Here is a 27,275-nt window from a genome sequence, read left to right on the forward strand (position 1 = left end):
ACTCTTAAATCGTACTCAAGGCAAGAGCCCGATCCACTCCGCGCTGTAAAAACAGCAGAATCCGGGACATCACGTATGTACAGGGGTGCCATTTCATCTCTTCACACAGAGATGTAGGCCTTCCACGTACGATGGTAAATCTTCCGTGAAGTGGACTTCCGTGCTCGTAGCATGGTAGAAATCACTGAGCCCGACAGGCCTCGGTCCTTCAACACCTGGCTCTCAACAGCCACGCCGTCAAAGCCAGCGACTGTAAAGCAGGGTGAAAGATAGGACCTTGCGACAGAAGGTCTTCTCTCAGGGGTAGACGCCAGGGAACATCTGCCACCAGATGCACCAGGTCCGCGTACCAAGGACGGCGCGGCGAATCGGGTTTGTTTGTATCCCCTCGGCTTCCACCCTGTGCAGCAGGCGGGGAAGAAGCTGCAGGGGAGGGAAAGCAAATATTAGGCGATAGTGACCCAAAGGCGCCACCAGCGCGTCTGAGGCGTCCCTCGATCTGGTCACAAATCGTGACACCTTCAGATTGAGACGGGACGCTATAAGGTCCATGTCTGGAGTGCCCCATTTTTGGCACAGAGTCTGAAACACCTCCGGGTGTAGCGACTATTCTCCTTGGTCTAGCCTTTGACGACTTAGATAGTCGGCTTGCCAATTCAGCACCCCCGGAATGTGCAGCGCCGACAGAGCTGGAACGTAGCTTTCGGCCCACCGGAGGATTCCGTCGCTGCAGCCGACCTTCGTGTTCCCCCCTGATGATTGACGTATGCCACAGCCGTGGCATTGTCGGACTGGATTCTGATGGGCCGGCCTTGCAGACCCAGAGACCACTTGGAGAGACAGACCACTTTTGATCGCTCAGAGCTCCAGTACATTGATTGGAAGGCGGTACTCCTGAGTCCAGCGCCCCTGGGCTGACTGGACACCCCAGAGACCCCCCCAGCCGGAGAGGCTGGCATCCGTCGTGATCACTGTCCAGTGACAAGGCATAAACAATTTCCCGGTCCGGAGTACCGGAGATGTCAGCCACCACACTAAGGGGGACTTGGTCAGTCGACTCACCCGAATCTGGTAATCCAGAGACTAAGGAAGCTTGTTCCAACGTGACAGAATCTCCTTCTGTAACACTCGAGTGTGGAATTGGGCATACGGGACTGCCTCGAAAGAGGCCACCATCAGACCCAGCACTCATGCAAAAGCGAAGCGACGCCCATTTCTGGTTCGCCAACTGCTGCACCGCAGATTGCAGAGTCTGCAGTTTTTCCGCTGGGAGGAAAACTCTCGCCTCCGAGGAATCCAGGACCAACCCCAGATATTCCAGCCGCTGAGACGGTACCAGTACTGACTTCTGGATATTCAGCAGCCAACCGAATTCTCGGAGGGTCCGACAGGTGATAGACACGCCCTCTTCTAATTCTGAGCTTGAGGAAGCTCTCAGAAGGTGGTCGTCCAGGTATCGCACGATAGCGATCCTGCGCTGCCGCAGCAGGGCCAGAATCGGGGCGAGCACATTGTGAAAACCCGTGGTGCCGAAGCCAGGCCGAACGGGAGGGCCACAAATTGAAAATGGTCCTCCTCGACCATAAAGCGCAGAAGCCTCTGGTGTTTTGCGCATATGGGGATATGCAGGTACGCATCCTTGATATCCAGGGATGCTAGGAAATCCCCCTGATGGAGCGCTGCCATTACTGAGCGAATCGATTCCATCCTGAATTTTTGCACTTTGACAAAGCAATTGAGGGCCTTGAGGTCCAGGCCCGGACGGACCCCATCCTTCTTGGGAACTACAAAACAGATTGGAGTAAAACCCCTGAAACCGTTCCGTTGAGGGAACCGGTACAACCACTCCCCTGACCAGCAGGTCCTGGACAGCTCCTGACAGGTCCTTCAGGCAAACCAGAGGAAGCCGGAGGTTGGAGGGAAAAAAATCTGTTTGGTGGACAAGAGAGAAACTCTATCTTGTACCCCCGAGGAAACTACTTCGCAAACCCAACGGTCGGAAAGAAGAGACCTCCTCCAAGCTGCGAAGTCGGCCCCCACCCGAGATGTGGGCGGGGCAAAGCTTCATGCGGAGGCAGGCTTGTCCGCAGGCTTGCGGTACCTGGGGCGCTTTTGCCCTTCAGTGGACGCCTTAGCACCCTGGAAACGTTTTCCTGTCGCACTTGGCGGGCGAAAAAACGCTTGGGGGTAGTAAATAAGGGTCCTTGCCTACGGCGAGGCTCCTTACCCTTCCTAGATTGCGGGAGCAGAGTGCTCTTACCGCCTGTGGCATCTTTTATGTCTTCCAGCGACGCCCCAAAAAACCATTCACCCTTAAAGGGTAAGTCCACCAGGGACTTCTTAGGGGACTGGTCCGCAGACCAAAACTTTAGCCACACAAGGCGGCGTAGTACCACAACGGAGGCCCTGGAGAGCAAGGGGAGCGTATCCAGGGCTGACAAATTTCAGACCCTGCACCAATCGGTTGGTCAGGTCCACACAGAGCTCAGGAGCATTATGTGCCTCCAGCTCCCGTACCAGGGACTTAGCCCGTTCAGTAAGTGTCTGCGACAGAGCCCTGGCCAAGACCGGTCACACCGCCGACCCCACCACTGTGAATAACGAGCGGGCCTCAGCTCTCCTATCTGCGGGGTCCTTAAAAGCGGGAGCCCCTTCCACAGGCAACGTTCAGCCTGGACACCGGAGGGACCACTGACGGAGGAGATACCCGTTTGGGGAGGATTTCCAAAAAAGTGGGTAACGGACCGCAAAGTATTTTGGTACAGCAAAAGCTTTCTGCGGTTGATCCCATTCCTTGTATAACAAGTCGTCCAGATATGGAACACAAGGAAACACTTATGCGGGCTGGCTTGCGGGAACCCAAAAGGGACCAGCATGTCCGATGCCTCCCCCAAATCCTCAAGTTTCAGAGTATCCCGCACCGCAGTGATAAGAGCTCCAACAAATTCCTTATCCTGCTTTGACCTTGAAGCAGAGTCATCCTCACTGTCCACGTGGGCTAAGTCTGCATCATCTGACATGACAGAATCAGGGCCAAATGCAGAAGCAGCAACTGATTCTGCGTCAGACATCCCCAGAAGCAGGTTTAGTGAGGGGGCGCTTTTCACCCCCCCTTCCGGCCACTTGCTGCTTCAATCCTGGTAACAAACGCCTCCAGGACTGCCGTCATAGCATCCAACGAGGCCACAGGAGCAGGGGCACTAAGGGTCAACTCTGGCATGGTTTGGGAAGAAGCCTCACATGCGGGCCCTTATGGTTCAGACTCCATGCTGTCCCACCTAAAAATGCCACCTTAGTACTGCAGACAAAAAAACAGGACCCACCGGTCACCCTCCCAGCTGATACAGAGAGCAGGGGACCCCCGGGGACTCGCCACCCAGAACCAGGCTGTACCACTGTGTAGAGCTGAGAATGCTGCCTGTGCCGTGTCGTTTCCTCAGGAAGAAAAAACTGCGATGTTGGTGCCGTTATTCCAGACACTAGAGGCCAAAACATTTCTAAAACTGGCCGCCGACATTCAGAAAAACAGCATGCGGGCTACAAGAAAATGGCCGCCGACATATAGAGCCGCGGCTCCGGCAAAATGGCGGCCGTACACGTGTAAAACACACAGTGAAACACAGCAGACACTGACACAGCACCTCACAATAAAAACTATAGCACCAGTACAGTAAAAAATACAGTACCCCACAGCCCCCTCGGTAGTAGCAGAGCCCCCCCCCCCTCAGGTGGACCCCCCCACCTCACCGGCGCCACCCAGAAACGGGGAAGGAGGGAGAGGAAAGCAGGGTGGACCCTCAGTCGACCTCCCCAGGAATGCACTAGCCGAAAACATCCTGCTGAGGCAAAGGGATACTACTTACCCATCCTGCGACCACCGGCTGGAGTCATTCCAGACAGAACCAACGTCCACTTGCGGCATGGCTGTCGGCCCGGCACACTGTGACACAGCCATAGAGACCGATCATGTGTGCCCTGGAACCTGTAGTTCACCGGTCGCCTGGAGCAACAGGGCATGTCGTGGATGGCCTAGCTAAAGACCGGCACACGCTCGATGGCCGAACATGGGGGGACTACAAGGATCAAGATCCAGCCTGTCACCCAGTCGGCAGTTGATGGTAGATTCCAAGATCTAAAAATGCAGGAACAAACAACAAATAAAGGTGAAAAAAAAATAAAAAATCTCCAGAGCACATGGGCTCCAGAAAGGCCATGCTCTCCTGACGCTAGGCAGATTAAAACTGAGGCTGGATGCTTCCAGAGAGTGGGATGTACCCGGGGTACACGCCCCCTGTGAGGTGTTGTACTGAGAGAAGTGTTTTAATACTTAAAATGCTGTTTTATTTCTGCCTAGTCTCTCCTAGAAGGAAAGGTATATATCCTTAAGGTAAATGCTGCTGTGTCCGTCCATGAACAAAAGAGAAATTTGCATACCATCAGATTTGCCCACAGAGGGCTCATTGCAGCTAAAAACAGCCAGAAATATATCTGCACCAGGGTTCAAACTGTCCCCCAACTAGTATCCCCATGGTGGGAGAGAGATGGACCCACCAGGGCCTCGAATGCATCTCACAAGGATCTCAAAGAAGACCCAGATGCACAGCCTGGAGATATGAAGTGAGAGGGAGGGGAGAGGAGATGCAGCGATGCTGAGGATTAAGGCACATATCAATGGAAACCGCCTCTCCAACCTAAAATATAAATAGACAAGAATGACAAAGAACCGAGGCCTCAGAGCTCTCTATATAATAGCAATAGACCCCAGCAATGATATCCAGGTGGACACACAGGACTCTTATTGTGAGTGATTATACGACTACTTAGATTATGACCAAACTGGAATCAGTAGGTTAGGAGAGAGAGAGCCATGAAACTTAGTGACCATAGCTTAATAGTGTGTACTCAATTTAGAAAACCAATTTGACATTGCATATGTAAAGCTCCACCCTCCAATGCACTAAGTGCATATGCAGTCAAATGACTAAATAGCACAGAGTGCTAGATACATACCTTATGATGACCATATTGTGGATACTACCCCTCAGACATAAACCCATGAGTAGAAGCATCTAGAGAAGCAACTGCGTCACTCTATATAGTGGTGGGGACGTCGGCACATGTGCACTGCAGTCGCTGCCAGCTTTGCCAATTCATCGCATGCTCCAGCTGTGTCATGACGTGGTGGTGCAAGATGTTTTTATCTCTACTGTATATTAATAAACTTTATATTTTTTAGATCATATTTGTTCTAATATTGAATATCTGCCCATAAAGTCTCAATGTAACGGGGGAGGGGGTTATTTTTGTTTCTGTGTTCCACACCAACTAATAAGTCTTTTCAAGCCATAAGAAATCTGCACCCAAATTAACTTTGTCTGGTCCGCCAAGCATTGGAGTCAGTATTTACACACATTAAGCTACAGTCATCAGAACAATCTGCAAGATACCCCTCTTACCCATCAGCATCCAGCAGCTGACTTTGTGTGTCATCCTCCAAAGAGAACTGAAACTGTGAATCTCCACCAGCACCGAGGTAAGATCCTTTGGGCTCAGGTGAAGCATTATACAGATCCTGAGAGTCTTCCACAGGTAGAGATGGTTCAGATATCTTACCAGAACTCTAGAAGACAGTTAATTAACATGTTATGCCACACTGTGTAATGTATATAGCTAGAGGAAAGCACAGTAGAAAAATAAAATACCTAAAAATGCTAATGTCTGCTCATAAGGAAGTTATGGGTTAAAAGTTGTGGGCAGTGTCTGCAGGAGCCTGACATTGCAACTGTGATCCACTGCTACATTGTAAAAAATAAAAAACTTCAATTTCTTTACCTGCAAAGTCATGTGCATTTATTATGATTTTACCAAAAGGTAAAAGTTTTCTTGAATGCAATGATAGGCTCAGGGAGGACATTTCATGAAGACTAGCCAATACTCATACTTAAATTACAGTTTGAGTTGGATACATTTCAGGGATTTGTTCTCATTTTTAGGTTCCATATTTAATATCAGCAACAGACACCTTGATCATTTCAGACAGCTTTCGTTTTCCAATCATGGATTCTGTACCCAAGGTCATATAGCGGTTTTGTAAAATCCACAAGTGAACATTTATTCCAGAAAGTTCCGAAACAGTTTATATAGCTTCCTGCACAGGCTCAGCAAAATAAGAAAAGGGACCAGTAATCATTTACTTTAGAATGCTATTCTAGGAAAAAATTAAATTAAAAAAAAGACTGTCATGTCCCTTATGAAGTCCACAGTTTGGAGCATGTTACATCTGTATATACGGTGTAACATGCTCTAGCACATATCTCCACCCTGTAACAGTGGTTTCTCTCCGCCACAGCTGCTGTCAAATCAAAATCAAGGCAGCTGCGTGGGAGCTCCACCCACACAGCCATGTCATTTATAACTACAAGTTCCGTCCGCAACAGTGCCAGGTGGCTTGTAGATCTCAAACTGTAAGGGCAATGTTGAGAACCCTCGTAGTTCATTGACACTTTCTCCAGCTTTCTAACAAAAGGCCTGTACAGAGGTGCAAGCAAGAAAACTGGAGACAGTGTCTGCAGAAGTCTGAAAATGCACCCACAACCCACTGATCACAGGTGCAATGCTTTGCAGGCTCTTTAATGGGGAAAGTGAAGTTTCATCTAATTTTTTTTATACAGCTGCAACATGAAAAAGATAATTACAAGCATTTTACCTTCGATGCAGAGCTGACAAAATTTGCTTTAAAGTTGAGTGGAGAAGGGGAACGGAAGTCACCGGTACAAGGCTGCAGGGATCCTCTTCCAGTCTTACTAAATGGCTGATAAGAAGGAAGCATAGAACCAATCAGCTCAAAGCTGCTATTGTGACTGTTGTCTTTCGTCAAAGGCAGAAGGAAATCTTCTTCATCTCCTGTAAGGATTAAATACAAATTTGAAAAAAAAAAAAAAAAAAAAAAGAAGGATAAAGTGTTTGTCATTACAAATCATCAGGTACTCCAACATCTATATCTTCAGGTACTCAAACATCTATAATGTCCAATATATTTACCTAGCTTGTAATTTTCCTTTGATCCACTGTGATCAATCTTATCAGGAATGAAGTCACTGTGATAAACAGAAAAAAATCTACATTTATATTATGTTTAAATATTCCAAGACATGGCTTGATTTACACCAACAAGAATAGCCCAATGCGATGAAACAAAGATTAAAATGCAAATTTAGTACATCAAACTTTTATTAAGAAATTGGTCTTTAAAGAGTAAAACTTCACACAACACTGATAAGTACTGCAAAAATAAACTTCTTTAAAATACAGACCATCATTTGCACCAGTGCTGTTTCTAACAGTGCACTACAGCAAGATCATACCCAGGAGGCAGAAAAACAGATGAAAAATTCCATAAAAATTATGATGTACTCCAAAACATAAAAATTAGGGTAGGCAATACCTGGGAGTTGAGGGGACGCACTGGGTACCTTCAATACCATTGTGCTTTGGCTGGGTGTCCAGGAGATGTAAAGGAAAAAAAAACATTTTGCCTAAAATTTATGTCTGCAAGGTAGACAGACTAGTGTATCGATTCTGTTAAAAAACGAATACCTATTAAATTCCTTCATCTATATCACCTCTGGCGTTCTAGTTTCTGTTCTCTCATCACTTCCTGGTTTGCGGCGCTCGTTCATGTAAGGACTAAATTTCCCAGTATGAATTGCGGCACGCCCAGTAATTTACACCTCCTTGAAGTCTCTAACACGTAGAGAGCGTCCTGCTGCACAGATGTAGTTCCCAGGAGGGGGCGAGCACGTCACTGACCACTGCAGTAAAGCCTCCCATCACGGTGGTGAGTAACAATCAGACAAGCAGGAAGTGAACAGAACAGAGAAGAAATAGAGCAACTTCTGAGCAAAAACGAACAATGAGGAAGTGAGAAAAGGAATGTCTGCAGGTAAAGGATGCTTATTATGAAAAAAAAAAAAATTTTCCTTTACAACCCCTTTCTCTCTCCAGGCATACCAGCCCTTCATCTATTCAACCGCTATACCTGTGCCCCAACTTGGCAGACTCAAAATGAGAGAGTTAGGACTGCAGATAATACTGGGGTGCCGTGATGTGGTCACTGCAGCTGAGCTTACACATTTTCAAAAGTAGGAAATAAAAACACTTTTTATTCTTTTTTATTTTTTTTTAACTGTTAGGGTCAATTTAGTTTGTTGCAAGTTGGCAAGTGAGCTGGAAATGTATTTGATTTTTGAAATGCACCACCCTTCCATGTGCTCCTTGCTGCAAAGGCCAGTTATAGGTTGGGGTGGTTGCCATTTATTTGCTGTTGGTGACACACTGGATACCTTTGCTGCTATTGTGCTTTTGCTGGGTGTCCAGTGCATCTCTATACCTTCCAGGCATACCTACCCTTAATTTGCTAATGTTTAAAAAAAAAAAAAAAAAACACCTTAACGTGAACCGTTATGCCGCGTACACACAATAGTTTTACGGCTTGTAAAACACGTTTTTCAGCCTCTCGAAAAAACAAAGTTTTTTTCCAACTTCATCATTAAAACGACGTTGCCCACACACGATCGTTAAAAAAAATGCTCTAGCAAAGCGCCGTGATGTACAAAGGCTCTATAAAGGGGAAGTTCCATTCGGATGACGCCACCCTTTGGGCTGCTTTAGCTGATTTCGTGTTAGTAAAAGACGATTTGCGCTTTTGTCTGTTACAGCTTGATGAATGTGCTTACTCCATTACGAATGGTAGTTGTACCAGAACGAGCGCTCCCGTCTCATAACTTGCTTCTGAGCATGCGTGGGTTTTTCACGTCGTTTAAGCCCACACACGATAATTTTTTTACAACCCGAAAAACGACATAGTTTAAAACGTAAAAAATGTGAAGCCCACACATGATCGTTTTAAATTATATATTTTTTAAACGTTTTTTACAAGCTGAAAAATGATCGTGTATACGTGGCATTAGACAGGGTCAATTAGTTTTTTTGCAGACTTTTGTTTACTTGGAAGCCAACAGTGAACTGTTCCCAGTGTTATAATTTTCAGTCCTAGGAAGCCAATAGAATGATTTTTCTGCCAAAAAGCTAGCTTGACAAATTAAACACAAATATTGTATGGCAAGACTCAATATAAAAATGGTAATATATTATTCTACCCAATTACAATAGTAAACAGCGTGGCACTCAACAAAATGTAAACTAATGCAAATGACAATACACACAAAAACCAGCTTGTGCATCGTAAGGCATTTCTTACTCAATCTTTGTTGAATTGTCTTTGAACAACATCATGGTGGACTCTGTAGCCACAGGGATATTTCTGTCTGGTAGGCTACTGTTCTGTAATTCATCTTTAGCCTCATCTTCCTCATTTCCACCATCTCCAAGGAGATCCTCCTGGGTCTATAAAAAAATAAATTAAAAAAATCCTCACTAAACATGTCTTCCAACATCCTTCATCCTTGCATTTAGCTTTGACCATAACACAGAAAATATATTAAGAAAAGTTTTTTTTTGTAAACAGGAACATAAATATTGCTCATTATTCCTTTACACGTTTTCCAGACTACTTTCTAAAGTGGTTGTAAACTCTGTTACACCACTTGTACCTACAGATAAGCCTACAATAATGCCGCGTACACGCGGTCGTTTTTTGTGATGAAATAAAAAACAACGTTTTAAATCATGAAACAAAAGGACGTTTTTCAAACTTAATTTTCAAAAACGACGAAGCATACACACCATCGTTTTTTTCAAAATGCTCTAGCAAAGCGCAGTTACGTTCAGCACGTACGGCGGCACTCTGTTCCATTGAAGCTCGCTTCATAACTTGCATAAAACGACACAAAAAATTGAAGCATGTTCGAATTTTTTTTGTCGTTTTTCAGAAGACATAAAACAACGTTTTCCCCACACACGGTCATTTTAAATGACGTTTTTAAAAATATGTCGTTTTTTTCCACCATCAGAAAAAGTGATGGTGTGTACGCGGCATAAGGCTTACCTGCAAGTACTGTAAATATCTCCTAAACTTACAGTGACATTGTGCCTCCAGTCAATCACTGCGCCTGAGCCTGTGAAGTAACTCCGGTGAAAGGTGCCAGCCGTGGGAGTGGACTGCGGGCAGCACTGAAGGGCATCATTCTAAGGCAAGTATTAGGGTTGCACCGATACCACTTTAAGACCAAGTACAAGTAGCGATACTTTTTTTTTCGCCCCAAGTACTCGCCGATAACAATTACAGATACTGTTTTTTATTGTCATGTGACAGTAGACTGTCAGTAGTTTATTTTGTTTACAAATTTATATTTTTTGCCTCTTTTTTTTTTTTAAGGGGGGGGGGGGCGCATAAATAGCGAGTTTTATTTTTACCTTTTAATACAAATTATATATATATCTAAACAGATCCCAAACATCTCCCCTTTGAGACAGAGAAGGGACTAAAAAGGACACAGATTTTCTCAGTCCCTTTCACTGAAAATGAGACAGGCTCCTCTCCATTCATAAAAACGGAGACATCGTAAACAGTTTACGATGCTCCGTTATGAATGGATACTGACACTGTGCATTCAGAAAAGGAAGGGGCTGGTAAATTACATTTACTGGCTCCTTCCTCTGCTCTCCATCCTGACAGATCCGGGATGGGAGGGAATGGAAGGAGCACAGAGGGGAAACCAGAGGAGCAAGGAGGACATGGCGGGGACCAGGGAAGCACGGAGTGGGGACAGTCGGGATGATTGGAGGTACAAGCACCAATCTCCATGTATAGATTTAAATAAAGCAGCGGACAGCCACATCTCCTCCTCTCTAACCACCCAAACTGGGTTTCAGCTGCTTTATTGAAATCTATACATGGAGGTCAGTGCTCCTGTTGACTGCCCAAGCATCGGAGCATTTGCATGACTACAAGTACTCCTGTAAATGCTCGATATCGGCACTGACACTAGCATCGGTGCAACCCTAGTAAGCATTACAGTAAGCAATGCATACTAGCTCATTATGCCTTTGTTGTGCAGGTTTTTTCCCCCTCTGAGGTTTACGACCTCTAACCACTTCATTACAGGGCACACTCCACCCCCCTTTCCTGCCCAGGACAATTTTCAGCTTTTAGCATTGTCACACTTTGAAAGACAATTGTGTGTTCATACAAAACTGTTCCTAAACTAAATTTTTATAATTTTCTTCCCACAAATATAGCTTTCTTTTGGTAGTATTTGATCACCACTGAGTTTTGTTTTGTTTGTTATACAATTGTTTTCTCCTTCACTGACGGGCACTGATGAGTCTGCACTAATGAGCAGGCACCAATATGTACAATTGATAGGCACTACCAAGAGGCTACACTGATGGGCACCAATGAAGTACTGACAGGAATTACTGATGGGCACTGGCGATTTGGGTGGGCACTGATTGGCATTGTGGTGGGAAACTCTGATGGGGGCTGCGCTTAGAATCATTGTGCCAATTAGCAATGCGCACAATCTGGGTTCAGGACTGTCAGTGCTCTTTGGCTCTGGTCAGCACAGGAGGAGAAGAGTGAGTAATCCATATGCTCAAGTAGACATCAGGTCTGGAAGTGAATCTGTTACTCAATGCCAACACATAGGGAGTGTGAAAGCCGCATTTGGATACAAATGAAAAAAAAAAAAAAATGTATTACATGTAGCTACATTTCGCGAATGATGTTTATAAACATCTATTTTTTCTTTTTCTTACACGCATACACGCACAATATAGCAGTAGGGAGGCAGCTAAAACCAAGAACATGGGTGAACTGTACACAACAATTAAGATAAAAGTTCCAAAAGTGGAACTTCTGGTTATCAGATTCCTCCCTCCGATGCCAAATTTGGCACCTTTCGGGGGGGTTTACAGGTACCCTGTCCCCACTTCCGGGAGACTGTGCCACAGCAAATTAAGTCAGTAGCTAGGCTACACTGCCGGGTTCCCTTATCCGCAATGGTGGGAGCATCAGCCGACCAGCCAAGTAAACATTGGCTGCGGTACCGACATTGCTGGACAACAGGACAGGCAAGTTTCCTAATGATAAAAGTCAGCAGCTACAGTATGTATAGCTGATGACTTAGTTTTTAAAAGTGTGGGCAGAACTCTGCTTTAATTTCAATATTACCTCAACATTGCCCTCCTTTTCATGTTCCATTTCTTCTTCATTTCCATCCTCATATTCCTCTTCTGACTCATCTGTCATTTCTTCTTCCTCTTCCTCCTCTCCATCCATATCTTCATTGTCCAGCCTAAACAGGGCCTGACGCTTTTGACGTTCTTCATCCCGACGCAGCTTCATGGCCTCCTGCAATTTTGCTTTTAACACTTGCAGCTTTTCACCTTAACATTGACAGAGAAAAAAAACAAACACTTAAAATGACAGCTCCAGTTTTGGACACAGCAAATATTTTGTCATTCCTTTAAAATTACCTGGCTTAACATTCATTTTTTCCTCCAGGTTTTCCGCTTCTATAGTGACTGGAACAACATCAGTTTTCAGTTCTTCTTTACCATCCGCTGTTCTCTCTTTGCGAACGATATGAAGGTTAACCTTTTTTTCAGCTGCTGCTTTTACCTTGTGCAAGCTATGCTTGAGGAATCTCTCCTTCAGTGCTTCAAGTTCTGGCAGAAATCATAAAAAACATTCAAGTAATCTTCAACTCCTATAACCCTACCTAAGCCACAACTCACTTCTGTTATGCCTTTTGGAATGCAATTTCCCTAGCTTCTTAAATAGAAAATAGTGATCACATAAGAAAAAATATGCATGAGAAAAAAAAAAAAAAGATTGTGATTATGTTTAGTAAGCAAGACCTACTGCATATAATCTCAAAATTATCCAGTAGGTAGCAAGTATGAGTCTGGTACACCAGGGGTTTACTATACCTTAAAATACTGGCGTGCTGAGAACATAAATCTTATTAGGATTCCAGACTGCACACACTACCCCCAATGCCCTCCTTCCACAAATCAGTGACCTGTAAGACTGTTGGAAGGGATGAAGTCCTCTCAGATAGTTATGTCCAGATTTTCAGTCTGTAGCAGTAAACAAGTGCAGAGCTACTGCTGGACTGTTAAAAGTAAAACTAAAAAGGCTCCTTCTAAACAAGTACCAAATGCAGTTACAATAACCTTCCACCTTCCCAAAGTCAAATCATTCGAGTCTTATAAGCTTCCCTCCCATACACTTCAGCTCAGTGTGAGGGTCTTAACTACAGAGCCAGTGCTGTCAAGGCAGAAAGCAGAGGAAGACTAGGTATGGTGAGGTGCAGACAGACAAGCTACAGGCTTGTGAATCTGCATTAACAATGGCAATAACTATACCTCTCTGCAACATCTTCTCATCCCATTGTAGTGAATGAAAGCACAGCCTACATCAGAGAAGCAGTTCAGAAATGTTGCCACATCGTCACAAGAAGCTGCATTAAGTGGACTTCATTGGCAAAATCAACAGTTGTTTATGGGACTTTCGGGGGGGGGGGGGGGGGGACTAAGTGCAGATGAGTTATAATTAAAGGCTAAACTCACCTTTTGAAAAATAAATACATGCACATCTTTTTACATGAAATGTATTTATTTTACTCTGCAGTCTGTAAGGCTAGTGCATCAGTGATCAGCAGGGCCTGGATCTTGCAGACCCTCAGTACACTGTCTGCCTGTATCTCAGATATGGGAAGTCACTGAATGGCAAGATGAATCAATGGACTATGACGGCGCACACCAGCACCCTCCATTGAGAACTACAAGCTGTTGGCCACCATGAATGGTACCTGTAGGTCATTCACAGAACTTTGTGAATGAATGACAATCGTGTGAGCAGGGCCGTCTTTAATATGGTTTGGGCCCTGGGCAAACATTTTTTTTGGGCCCCCCTCCAGCTTATTTTGGGCCTGGCTGGTTCACATGTATGTTTTGGCGGTCTTCATTTGTGCAGGTACAGCAGCCCATTGATTTGAATGGGCCGCCATGCCTTTATTTCCTGCAGAAAAAAGGTGCATTCAGCATTTTAAAAATACAGTTGCCTTTAAATCCATTCTGCTTTTGCACCATGCTACTTACCTGCAGTTCTTGCACACACAAACGCACTGTGTTTTTAAAAGCGTGACCTAAACGTCTAAAAATGCAGCAAGTTTGACAGTGCGGGAACTGCAGATAAGTCACAGCAGACAGCAGAATGGACAGACAGTGCTGTATTTCAGTGCTTGATGGGCATAGGCTTGCCGTGTGCGCAGCCTATTACATGAGGCATGCGCTTTTCTTTGCAGGAAACACAGGCATGGCGGCAAATTCAAATGAATGGGCTGCTGTGCCTGCGCAAATGTGGGCCGCCAAAACACATACATGTGAACCAGCCAGGCCCAAAATAAGCCCATCAAGCAGTTAAATACAGACAGTAATGCCATGTGCTCTGAGGCTTTACTCAGCCTGGACTGCAGGTCTGGTCTGTGATTTAAAGAGTTCCTCTATTTTACACATGGCATGGCATGGGGTCCCATGGTGCTAAAGCAGAATGGACAGACGGTGCTGTGACCCCATGCCATGCCATGTGTAAAATAGAGGAACTTTTTAAAACACTGACCAGACCTGCAGTGAATCATCAAATATTATAAAGACTTTGGGCACACTCTACAGAAAACTTCTATTTACAATACAGATTAGCAAACAGTGACATACCTTGAGGAGCAGGACATGAAGAAGTCAGCCTCGGGAAGAGCAAACTGGGGATGTTATAAAATCACATTCTAATTCACTTTTATATACAAGCAGCACCCAGTGGCAGGAATGGAGAAGTGCACGTCTAAAGGGAAGCCAGGGGTGCTGTACATTTTAAAACACTGGGAAGGGAAGCAGTACTGTCACTGGCTGCGTGCCGCTGATGATTTTCAGCCTGATTTGTGGGCAGCACAGGGGCTAAGGCTAGGTTCACATCACGATTTTTACATCCGATAATCGGACCGTTAAATCGAATGGAATCGTATATGACAAAATCGTATGTAATCGTATGTCAAAATGTATTTTTTAAATCGGATTCATAAATCGCACAGCTAAATTTTCCATCCGATTTTCACTAAAAAATCGGATCCTGATTTTAAATAATGTCTGGCAATGGCCATAAAGTATTATGTAGAGAGGTGCTTTCTGGGAAAAAGAAGATTCTTGAAGTTTCTAGCTCGTTCCAGTGTCTAGTGCGCATGCGTAATAAAAAATCGGGTACGATTTATCGGATAAAAACGCACAGTCATCCGATTTATTACGATTTAGATTGACCACAATATAAAACAAATCGGACACGATTTTAATACGATTTCAAATCAGGACCAAAAATCGTGGTCAAACACGATTTTTGATGCGATTTTAAATCGTATCAAATCTGATGCGGATCAAATCGGATTCACTTGGGGACCTACATTAATGAATGGAAGTGAATGGATACGTTTTGCCATACAGATTTGTACGATTTCAAACCTAAGAATCGTGAGAACAAGTAGGATGATAAAATCGTGGTGTGAATGCACCCTTAACGGGCGGCAGGGCCGCCATCAGGAATTATAGGGCCACTTACACAGCTTCAGGCATGGGCCCCCTGGAGCAGAGAACCGGGATGGGGGGTGCTGCCGCCTGAAATTGAGAAGCAGGGGGGGGCTGCCGCGAATTTAGAAGCGGGGGCCCTTTATAAAAAAAGAAATAAAGAAAGAAATAAAGAAAAATATATATAAAAAAAGGGGTGTAGCCATCTGGGGCCCTGGGGACCTCTGGGCCCTTTAATAAAAAAAAAAAAAGAAATAAAAAATATATATAAAAAATATATTTTAAAAAGGGGGTTGCCATCCGGGACCTCTGGGCCCTTTAATAAAAAATAAATATATAAAAAAAGAAACATTTATAAAAAAAAAAAAAAGGGGGGGTTGCCATCCAGGGCCCTGGGGACCTCTGGGTCCTTTAATAATAATAATAATAATAATAACATTTATATTATATTTTATATATATATATATATATATATATATATGAAATATATAAAAAAATATTTTTTTATAAACAAAAGGGGGGTTGTCATCCGGGGCCCTGGGGAACTACGGGCCCCTGGGGACCCCCAAACCTCTAAAAAAAAATTGGCCCTTTTAATAAAAAAAAAATATATTAAAAAAAAAAATGTTTTTATTTAAAAATAAATAAAAAAGGGGGGTTGCCATCTGGGGGCCTCCGGGCCCTTGGGGACCCCTAAAAAAAATTGTCCCTTTAATAAAAAATAAAAATATATTAAAAAAAATATTTTTTTTTATTTAAAAAAAAATAAAAAATAAATATTTTTTTAAATTTAAAAATAAATAAAAAAAAGGGGGGTTGCCATCTGGGGCCCTAGGGGCCTCCGGACCCCTAAAAAAAAAAAAAAAAAAAAAAAAAAAAAAATGTTTTTTTTTTTTTTTTTTTCAAAGGGGTTTGCTTTGGGCCCCCAACAGTGACAGGGCCCAGGGCACCTGCCCCATTTGCCCTGCGGTAAAGACGGCCCTGCGTGTGAGCAGAGCCCTGAAAGGCCACGCATTTTTAAAATTAAATAAAAAAAAACGTGCTGCAAAGAGATCTCCCGCCTGCTAAATATGGGTGGAGCATGCAACATGTTTCAAAGGTGAACTTATCCTTTAAGCCCTGCAGCACATATTTTTATTGGAGTACATAGTTCTACTTTAATAACCCAGCAATCTCAGAACACATTAAATAAAGCTATATTAAACTACATACTAACACTACCAAAAACGAAACCAAGCAGATGGTGGCTTCTAACCCATTCCCACATCACTTATTAAAGTCTGCATCAAGTATATGAAAATAAAGCAGTAAAATCATTTCACACGTTGGCAAATACCTTTATTTGGCTTAGGCTCCTCTAAATTCACAAATGTTCCATCATCTGGCCTGAGGAGAGGTTTAACAGATAGATCAATTCCAAGAGCACGTAGTCTTTCCACTTTTGATAATTTGGGTTTAACCTGAGCTGGCGGCTCATTTGTGCAGGCGTTTTCTGTAACTTTACTTTGTTCACATGTAGAATTCTTAACCTCTACTGCAGGAACATTCTGTAGATCATCAGTTGTTACTTTAACAGGGTCCTTGTTTTCTGAATTAGAAATTGCCTGGCTTGAATCACCCATACATACATGCTCTGGTGTTTTATCAAAATTACAGATATCATTTGCTTTGTTTTCTTTAACATGCAATTCTGTATTTATCTCAGGCTCGGCTACTAGGTTGTCTAAACCAGATTCTTCTGACACTTGAGGATCCTGGAGGGGAACTTCTAGTTGTGGTGCAATTTGCGCAACTGGAAAACCATTTTCAACAGGCTCAGTAGGATTTGACTCAACCTTGTCATCTGTGCTACAAGGCTGATACTTTGAGGACCTATTTAATATAAGAAAAAAAAAAAAAAAGTTAACCCAAGTTTTCAAAAAAATTAATATAAATCTCAGAAAGACAGATTAAACATATGAACAGCCCACTTTTCTCTGTCTGCAGTATTAGGACTTACTTAATAAGTTGCATGGCATTCCCTTGGCAAAGTGGTCTTGAACGACGCTTGAAAAAGTCATGGATAGTTTTGGGTTCCGGTAAGTGGTATGGCATAGACACAGCTGACTCTGAAAGACAATTTAAATTCATACATAAAGCTTACATCCACTAGCTGAGCGTTCTATAATAAAATGTTATTCCATGGCTCACCTCTCAAGAGTCTCTGGGTTTCACTGTGTATTTGCTTTATGGCTTCCTTGCTCGCACGTGCAGCTTTTCTCTCCTATAATATCAAAACACTTAAGAAAAAGATACCCAAACAGTTCTGAACTACAACTAAATCTGGCTGATCGCCGTACACTGCCGAATTTAGTCACAAAACCACAAGGAGTACCGATAGGGACTAAAAAACAGTGTACATATTTAACAGCACATCAGATATTCAAATACTGTCCAAAGGAAGGAGGGGGAGAGAGGATGAGCTTGTATGGTGTCAAAATTCAAAAAACGACTCACTCCTTCGGGAATATGTATACAATTTAAACCACTCTATACTAGTCTACTACAATTTTTTAACTTTTTTGTAGCAGTGACTTAAAAAGGTTCTACACTCAAAAGGGGAAGTTCTGCTCATTTTCCTCCTCAAACACCCCCCAAGTTCCTGGCTGATCCCACTCCTGGCTGATCACGCCGCAAAAAAGTCATCCGGAAGTCAGATCCCCCTCCTCCTTTCCCCTGCCGCCGGGCAATTCACAAAGCACAGCACCGCAGGGCTTCACTGGCAGTTTCCCCATATAAGAAATGGCAGGAGCAGCACCTGAGAGCCAACTGAAAAATCGTCTGGGGTGAAGACACCGCTGGATTCTTGGTCAGTTAAGTGTCCCAATATTAGAAGTCAGCAGCTACAGTACTTGTAGCTGCTGACCTATTTTTTTTATGAAGGAGTCCTAAAAATATTCTGGGCTCTACACAAGAACACAATAGTAATACATTGATGCACTGTTCTAGGTCTTTGCACTAATTTTACATTTACAGTTAGGTCCATACATATTTGGATACAGGCACAATTTTAGTTTTTTTCCCCATGTATTTACTAAAACCTATTCAAGCTACAGTTTTATAATGGATATGGTCTGAAAGTTCACACTCAGGTTTAATTTGAGGGTATGTACATCCAAATCAGAGGAAGGGTTTAGAAATTATAGCTTTTAAGAATAGCTGCCCCCCCTCCTTTTAGGACCAAAAGTAATTGGACAATTTAATCAAAAGCCGTTTCTAGGCCAGTTACGGACTACTCCTGTGTTATTACTTCATCAATTAAGCAGATAAAGGGTCTGGAGTTGATTCTAAGTAATATTTGGAATCTATTGCTGTGTACCTACATCATGTGCTCAAAAGGAACTGTCCATGCAAGTGAAACAGGCCATTGTAAGGCTTTAAAAATGAAACAACCCTTTTTATAGAGATAGCAGCAAAATTAGGAGTGGCCAAATCACCAGTTTGGTACATTCTGACGAAAGGAATGCACTGGTGAGCTCAACATAGAAAGGCCTGGACTACAATGTTATACGACAGTGGTGGATGATCACAGAATCCTCTCTACGGTAAAGAAAAACCCATTCACAACATCCAGACAAGTGAAGGACACTTTCCAGGTGGTGGGCGTTTCATTGTCAGAGTCTCTAATCAAGAGAAGAGCAAAATAGGAGAAGAATAGAAAAGCCAGATTAGACTTTGCCAAAAACACATCTCAATAAGCCGACCAGTTCTGGAAAAGCATTCTTTGGATGGATGAAGCTAAGATTAATCTGTACCAGTATGATGGGAAGAAAAAAAAAAGTGGAGAAGGCTTGGAAAAGCTCATGATCCAAAAGCTCACAAAATCATCTGTAAAACATGATGTCAAGGGCATGCATGGCTTCCAGTGGCACTGGGTCATTGGTGTTTATTGATGTGAAAGAAGACAGAAGCAGCTGGGTGAATTCTGCAGAGATATATTGTCAGCCCAGATTCAGCCAAATGCAGCAAAGTTGATTGAACGGCGCTTCACAGTACAGATGGACAATGATCCAAAATACACTGCAAAAGCAACCCAGGAGCTTTTGAAGGAAAATAAATTGAATATTCTGCAATGGTCGAGTCAATCACCTGATCTCAACCCAATTGAACATGCACTTCACTTGCTGAAGGCAAAACTAAAGGCAGAACAACCCACAAAGAACTAAAGACAGCTGCAGTTAGAGCCTGGCAAAGCATTAGAAAGGAGGAAAACCAGTCTTTAGTAATGTCCATGGGTTTCAGACCTTAGGCAGTCATTGCCAGTAAAGAATTGCCAACAAAATATAAAAAAAAACATAAAAATGTTAATTTTAATTTGTCCAATTGGAGACCCTGAAAATGGGGGGGGGGGGGGGAGACTGTATAAAAATGGATGCAGTTCCTAACATTTGTACTTAATATGTTTAACCCCTTGAATTAAAGATGAAAGACTGCACTTAAAATTCATTTGAATGCTTTTGTTTTAATTTTTCCCCTTTGAAGCAGTTTCTCAATGCAGTCCTCAAAGTGTTAGGACATGAAGTGTGTAGCACTGGTACACCATTTGCAATGTCCCAGGCCACGCAAGCCTTAACCGAGTGTGGCTTCAGGGGGTTAGAAGCAGTAAGTCACAAGGATCCAATTCGCTCTGGTCTGTACTCCGTGTCCCCAGGGCTTGGATGTCTCCTTCAAACCCCAGAAGGCAAACTCATCTGTAGACTTTCCCGAAAAAAAAAAAAAATCCTTAATGGCACCCCTCTTTGACTCCCAAGGATTTGTGGAAAGATAGACCCATCAGTGGAGCACAGTCGCCACTAGTGTTGTCCTGATACCACTTTTTTAGGACCGAGTACAAGTACCGATACTTTTTTTTTTTTTCATGTACTCACCGATTCTTTATTTTAAATGTGCCCACAAATATGCAGCCACGTCCCCACAAATATGCAGCCATGTCCCCAAAGAGAAAGCCAAGCCCTCCCCCCCGCCGCCGTCTACTTGATCAGCGCAGGGAACATTACAGCTTTCATTTTAATAGCTGTGTGTTCCCCCACCGCGCCTCGCCATATACGGCCCCTTCCCCTTGTCCGGGCACTTTGATAGACAGATCATCAGTCCCAGGATTGGATATCTGTCCATCAAAGTGCTCGGACAAGGGGGGGGCTATATACGACGAGGCGCGGCGGGGGAACACACAGCTATTCAAATGAAAGCTGTAATGTTCCCCGCGCTGATCAACTAGACGGTGGCGCGGGGGGCTTGCCGTTCTCTTTGATGACTGCTCTGCTCCGCCCCCCCCCCCCTCTCTGGAAAAAAAAAAGTATCGGGTGAAGCATCGGGAGCATTTGCACAAGTATTCGCGCAAATGCTCGGTATCGGGATAACCCTAGTTGTGACGACGATGAGCAGGCTGGATCCTCAGATGGATGGCCATAAAGGGATGGCAGTCTCTCCTCCAGGAAAAAAAACCCTGCTCTCTGGTGCTTCATACTAACTTGCCAACCACCATCTGGGCACACCTCCGCAGGGATTGGCTGGGCTGCATAAATAGTCAGGCTGCTCATCTTACTCTCCCACCTATGTTCTGAAAAGCACCAGAAAACAGAGGGAAGCAGTCAAACTTGCAGCCTGCAGAGCCCAGAGCTGCCTAAAGTAATCACACACACTGCTCAGCTGGTTAGAGGAGAGCCACAGCATTAAATATGCCTACACAAACCTAGCAGCTCATCTAGGAGGGTTTTACATACCTATAAACATTTTACGAAACTTCACGCATGCAAACACAAACCTTTTTCTTCTCAAACTGATCATTAAAACCTTCAGACTCCCCCTCATGCACTACATCTTCCTCCTCAAATGACCGAGACTAGTGAAGAAAGAAAAAAGGTTTGACCGCATGGTTTATAATAAAATTACAGTTTACATATTTCAGTGCTGTGTAGGAAATATACAAATTGGCAGACATAAGCAATACATACATGACCAGACTTAAATTTGTTTTTTAAGCTAGCACGAATAGCTTCTAGTGACTCTTCCTCTTCATTATCACTTTCATCATCCTTATCAAATAAATCCCCATCTGCTAAAAGGCAACCACTGTCATTCATTAATGGTCCTTCTTCAACCTGCACCTGAAACAAAACAATATTTTTATGAATAAAAAGTGCAATTCCAAATATTCTGTTTCTTATATCACTCAACTTAAAGTGGTTGTAAAAGCTTAAAGTTTTTTCAGTATCAGCCTCCCCAGTACTTACCTGGGTCCTCTTTCAAGCCAGTGTTATCCCCGAGAGCAGCAGCTCTGCTCTCTCCCCTCCCATAGGCACAAAGGCAGCAGCGGGACCCATTGGATCTGTCAACAGATGGTACACAACCCAATTGGAAGCAAGCCCACACGTCTAGTCCCATAGCAAGTCCTATGCACACACAGAAAAGGAGGAGCCAAGATCGCCAGCAGGGGACCCAAGAGAAGGTTTAGGACCACTATGTAAACCCACTGCACAAAGCAGGCAAGTACAACCCCAATTCTACATAAGTTGGGGAGCTGTGTAAAATCTACATAAACAGAATGCAACAATTTGCAAATCTCAAACCTATATTATATTCACAGTAAAAAATATAAAACATCAAATATTTAAAATGAAAGAAAAGGACAATTTTTTTTTTTTTTTTTAAACATGAAGGCAGCAACATCTCTAAAAAAAGTTGAGACAGAACAAAAAGCTGTCAAGTGGCATTAACAAGGAAGAGTTGGAAGACTATTTTATAGCACATTACATTAATTAGCAGAAGGTTGGCAACAACTGGGTATATTTAGAGAGTCAATGTCTCAGAAATAAGGACGGGCAGAGGGTCACGAATAGCTAAAAAGCTGCATCCAAAACTTGAACAACTTTAGAATAATGTTACTCAATGTAAAAAATCGCAAAGAATTTAAATATATCATCTACAGTACGGAGTATCAAAATACTCAATCTGGATAAATCTCTGTGCACATGGGACAAGGCCAAAAACAATATAGATGCTCAGGATCAGGGCTAAAAACAGGCACGATTCTGGGATGGACATCACTGCATGGGTTCAGGAATACTTCCAGAAATCACTGTGAGCACAGTATGCTCTAAAAGGAGGGATCAAGTGATACAAAGGGGTAATAAAAAAAAAAAAAAAAAAGAACAGAATACCAGAAAATGCAGTACGGTGGCAATTACCGGTACATAGATTTAAAAATATATAAAGAAATCAACCTGAACATTTTTCTATGTGTAGTAAGAATCTGTCAAAAAAAATAAAATAAAAAAGTCTTGTTCTGGAAATAAAAACATTGAGATTTTCTATTTAATTGTAAATATATGCTGGACACATCCCAGAAGCCAATGAGATAATGATCCTATAACTACAGCTGCTGCCTCACATTTTTTAATGGATAACTACTGATAACAATATTGTCTTGCACCTAATTACTCATAAGTGCTTTATCTTGTAGTCCACCTAAACTTACCTTTGAACTTTTTGGTTTCCCCTCTTTAAGCTTTTCAACGGCTTTTAATTTCTTATTTTCCTTCTCTCTTCTTCGTTCTGATTTTCCTTTCTGTTTTTCTTCCAATCCTGTTTGTTTTTTAGATTTATGGCTTCTCTTCTGCTTGCTAGCTAAAAACTCTTTTTGTGGACTGTCCTGAGAGTTTCCCCCAATACTAAGCAACTTATCAGGACCTGCAGCAAGTTCTCTGGCATTGTCTTCATCGGTATCATCACTGTCAACCAATGCAGTAAGTATTCTGCGAGGCTTCCCCTTCTCTACAGTTTTGTTCGCTTTGTCTTCTTCGCTTTCAGGGTCAAGCTCATCTCTAGCGGTAATGGTGCTAGTCTCTGCTTCAGGATCGCTGTCACTCTCTTCAAATAGTTTCTTGCTCTTTGTTTTCTTATGTACCAAAATTTCATCATCGGAATCTAAAAGATAAGAACAATTATTCTCTTTAATGTTGTCTTAACTTTCCAACTAAAGACAATACAGAATAAAAATTGAGTTTCTGAAAGCAAAAACGTGAGGCAAACGGCACACTCAAAGTACATATTACTAAACCATTTTAACCTAACAAAAGGACAGTTCAGACAAGCGACATTCTTATTTCCTATTTAGTTGTGTAACCAAGTGCATATTCTCTCCACTCTAAGCTTGCACTTTGGATGATAAACCAGCATCAACTCACCACGATTCAATGTTTAACCACTTGACGTTGACGCTATAGCCGAATGACGGCAACAGCGCGGACCTGAATTTCCGGGAGGGCGTCAATAGACGTCCTCCCCTTAGTACGCGATGTGATCACCGAGTTACTGAGACTCGGGTGATCACAGATCCGAATAAGGGGCCAGTCCTGGCCCCTTACCACGTGATCAGCTGCCAACAACAGCTGATCACGTGATGTAAACAAAGCGCGGTAATCCTATTTTCACGGAAAAAAAGCAGATCACTGGCTTTTGTGTAAGGGACATTGTTCCCCAGTGGAAGAGGCACATCCGCTTCATCAGTGCCCACAAGTACCACCTGCCAGCGCCCCCTGCCAGTGCAGCCTCATCAGCGTACATCAACGAAAGAGAAAAATTACCCGTTTGCAAAATATTAAAACAAAATATAAAAGTTCTGTATTTTTTTTTTTTAAACAAAAAATAAAAACCACAGAGGTGATCAAATACCACCAAAAGAAAGCTCTATTTGTGGGGGGGGAATGATAAAAACTTAATTTGGGTACAGTGTTGTATGACCGCGCAATTGTCAAAGAGTGAGAGTGCTGAAAGTTGGTCTGGGTAGGAGGGGGGGTGTGAGTGCCAAGTAAGCAGAAAATCAATCAAACATTACATACATAGTAGGTGAGGTTGAAAAAAAAAAAAAAAGAAAAAAAAGACACAAGTCCATCAAGTCCAACCTATGTGTGTGATTATATGTCAGTATTACCTTGTATATTCCTGTATGTTGTGGTCGTTCAGGTGCTTATCCAATAGTTTTTTGAAACCATCGATGCTCCCCACTGAGACCATCGACTGTGGAAGGGAATTCCACATCCTTACCGCTCTTACAGTAAAGAACCCTCTATGTAGTTTAAGGTAAAACCTATTTTCTTCTAATTTTAATGAGTGGCCACGTGTTGTTAAACTCCGTTCCGCAAAAAAGTTTTATCCCCATTGTGGGGTCACCAGTACGGTATTTGTAAATTGAAATTCTATCCCCTCTCGGGCGTCTCTTCTCCAGAGAGAATGAGTTCCGTGCTCGTAACCTTTCTTCATAACTAATGTCTCCCAATCCCTTTATTAGCTTTGTTGCCCTTCTTTGTACTCGCTCCATTTCATCCTTCCTGAGGACTGGTCCCTTTTTTAATGCATGCTAATATTCTGTTTGCTTTGTTGCCAGCAAAGCAGCAGCAGCTTGGCATTGCATCCATTTTTCATCCTAGATTCCCCCAGAGGTTCTCCCCCTAGTGTATAGAATGCATTCATATTTTTGCCACCCAAATGCATTAATTTAAGTTTTTCTACATTAAACCTCATTTGCCATGTAGTTGCCCACCCCATTAATTTGTTCATATCTTTTTGCAAGGTTTCCACATCCTGCAGAGAAGTTATAACCCAGCTTAGCATCGTCCGCAAATAGAGATTGAACTGTTTACCCGGGTACTCCACATTTATCACCACCCTCTGAACGCGTCCTTGTAGCCAGTTATCAATCCATGTACTCGCCCCTATGGTCCATGCCAACGGACCTTAGTTTGCACAGTAAACGTTTATGGGGAATGGTGTCAAATGCTTTTGCAAAATCCAGATACACATCTACAAGCCTTCCGTTATCTAGGTGGCAACTCACATCTTCATAGAAGGTTAATAGATTGGTTTGGCAAGAACAATTCTTCATGAATCCATGCAGATTACTGCTAATACAGTCATTACTAAAATCTTGTATATAGTCCCTCATCCCCTCCAAGAGCTTGCATACTATTGATGTTAGGCTGGGGAGAAAAAAAACTGGTCTGTAATTCCCAGGGATGTATTTTGGGCCCTTTTTAAATATTGGTGCTACATTGGCTTTTCTCTAATTCACTGGTACCAATCCAGTCAGTAGACTGTCAGTAAAAATTAGGAACAGTGGTCTGGCAAACAGAAGCCGAGATAAACTTTTTTCGCACTCCAAAGTCATGAACCACGAAAGCCTTATGCCCGGTACACATGATCAGAAAATCGTACGAAAAATACTGCTTTCAATTTGATCGTACGATAATCGGATCATTCGTACTGAGCATTCGAGAGCCGATCATCACAGTTCATCTGATACTATCCGATATGCACGAAAAAAAATTAGGATTTTTTGTACTCACCGTAAAATCCTTTTCTCCGACGTCCATGGACGGACACAGCTCCTTAAGTCTTGACAAGTGGGTTATGTTCCCTGTTTACAGGAGAGGACTAGGCAGAAACATGTTAAATGGTTAAATACATGTTACATTAACAGAGTTGAACAGCCCCGCCCAGGGGGCGGTCCCTCCAGACATAACCCTCCTCACTGCAGCTTGCAGCCTCAGTTCGTAACAAGCAGTACAAACCTAAAAAGGAGGGGTGGGAGCTGTGTCCGTCCATGGACGTCAGAGAAAAGGATTTTACGGTGAGTACAAAAAATCCTATTTTCTCTTATCGTCCATGGACGGACACAGCTCCTTAAGTCTTGACAAGTGGGACGTCCCCAAGCAGTGTCAAAAAACGAGGGGTGGGAAATATATCAGTAAAACCAATTTTAACTTCACCCCAAAACAAGCAGAGCTCCTCAAACGGAGGAGATGCAACTTCAAACGGCCGCCTGCAAACACTAGCGGGCGAAAAAAGGCATCAGAAGATGCACTCACAGCAACCATGTAAATTCTGGAAAGGCTGTGAACGGACGACCAAGTCGCCGCCTCGCACACCTGAGACCGACGCATGTTGTCGGACCGGAAAAGGGGGGCCCGCCCCTTAAGAACACAGGCCTGTATGACAGCCTACCTGATCCACCGAGAAATGGTGGGCAACGAGATTGTCAGTCCCCTTTTGTGGACCAGACACCGACACTAAAGAGTCAGATCTTCCGAAAATGAGCAGTAGCAGGCTAGTATACCCGCAAAGTGCGTACCCCGCCTAAAGTATGAAAGGCAACCTCCGTAGGATGCGGCGGCCGAGGACAGAAAGACGTGAGAAACAATGTCCTTATTCTGGCGAAAAAGCCGAAACCACCTTCGGAAAAAGGGTAGGTCGCGGACGCACCACCACCTAAGGCTATGAAGGATCAAACATGGCGGCTTGCAAGACAAGAGCGCCAACTCAGAAACCCCTCTAACAGAGGTAAAAGCCACTTAAAGGGGCCACTTCTGAGATAGTGTCAAGAGAAAATCTCTCTGATGTTTCCAAAAGGAAGATTCCTGAAGAACCGAGAGCGCCAGAGTCAAAACTCATGGGGGAAAAGATGGGCCAAGGGGGGGTAAGGTATCGGATAAGCCCCCTCCACAAAAAAAGGTACCCACCAGGGAACGGCCGCAGAAAGGCCACTGAAAGAACACAGCCAAGGCTGAAATCTGCCCCCAAACGGTGCTCTAAGCTAATTTTTTGATCTCTTAAAAAGGCTCCCCTCAAGGGGCACCGAGCCGCCAGGCGGTGAGGGACTACAAAAGCCCTCAGTGGCTTTTCTTATTCCGCTTTTTTTTTTT

General features: G+C 43.4%; 1 protein-coding gene across 1 annotated transcript in view; it reads right to left on the bottom strand.

Annotated features, from left to right (window-relative positions):
* The window catches only part of CLSPN (claspin), a 90,963-nt gene that overhangs the window by 47,603 nt on the left and 16,085 nt on the right, over nucleotides 1-27,275 (bottom strand). The window contains exons 3-14 of the mRNA XM_040337316.1: nucleotides 23,054-23,502; nucleotides 21,531-21,683; nucleotides 21,341-21,418; nucleotides 17,728-17,800; nucleotides 17,537-17,645; nucleotides 16,874-17,409; nucleotides 12,439-12,630; nucleotides 12,134-12,348; nucleotides 9,260-9,405; nucleotides 7,042-7,097; nucleotides 6,707-6,903; nucleotides 5,457-5,620 (exon numbers count right to left, since the gene is read on the bottom strand). Coding sequence (XP_040193250.1) covers nucleotides 5,457-5,620; nucleotides 6,707-6,903; nucleotides 7,042-7,097; nucleotides 9,260-9,405; nucleotides 12,134-12,348; nucleotides 12,439-12,630; nucleotides 16,874-17,409; nucleotides 17,537-17,645; nucleotides 17,728-17,800; nucleotides 21,341-21,418; nucleotides 21,531-21,683; nucleotides 23,054-23,502 — 2,368 coding nt within the window. The remainder of the gene's footprint in view (nucleotides 1-5,456; nucleotides 5,621-6,706; nucleotides 6,904-7,041; nucleotides 7,098-9,259; nucleotides 9,406-12,133; nucleotides 12,349-12,438; nucleotides 12,631-16,873; nucleotides 17,410-17,536; nucleotides 17,646-17,727; nucleotides 17,801-21,340; nucleotides 21,419-21,530; nucleotides 21,684-23,053; nucleotides 23,503-27,275) is intronic.

This window comes from Rana temporaria, chromosome 2 (assembly GCF_905171775.1).
Source record: "Rana temporaria chromosome 2, aRanTem1.1, whole genome shotgun sequence".
Classification (NCBI taxonomy): Eukaryota; Metazoa; Chordata; class Amphibia; order Anura; family Ranidae; genus Rana; species Rana temporaria.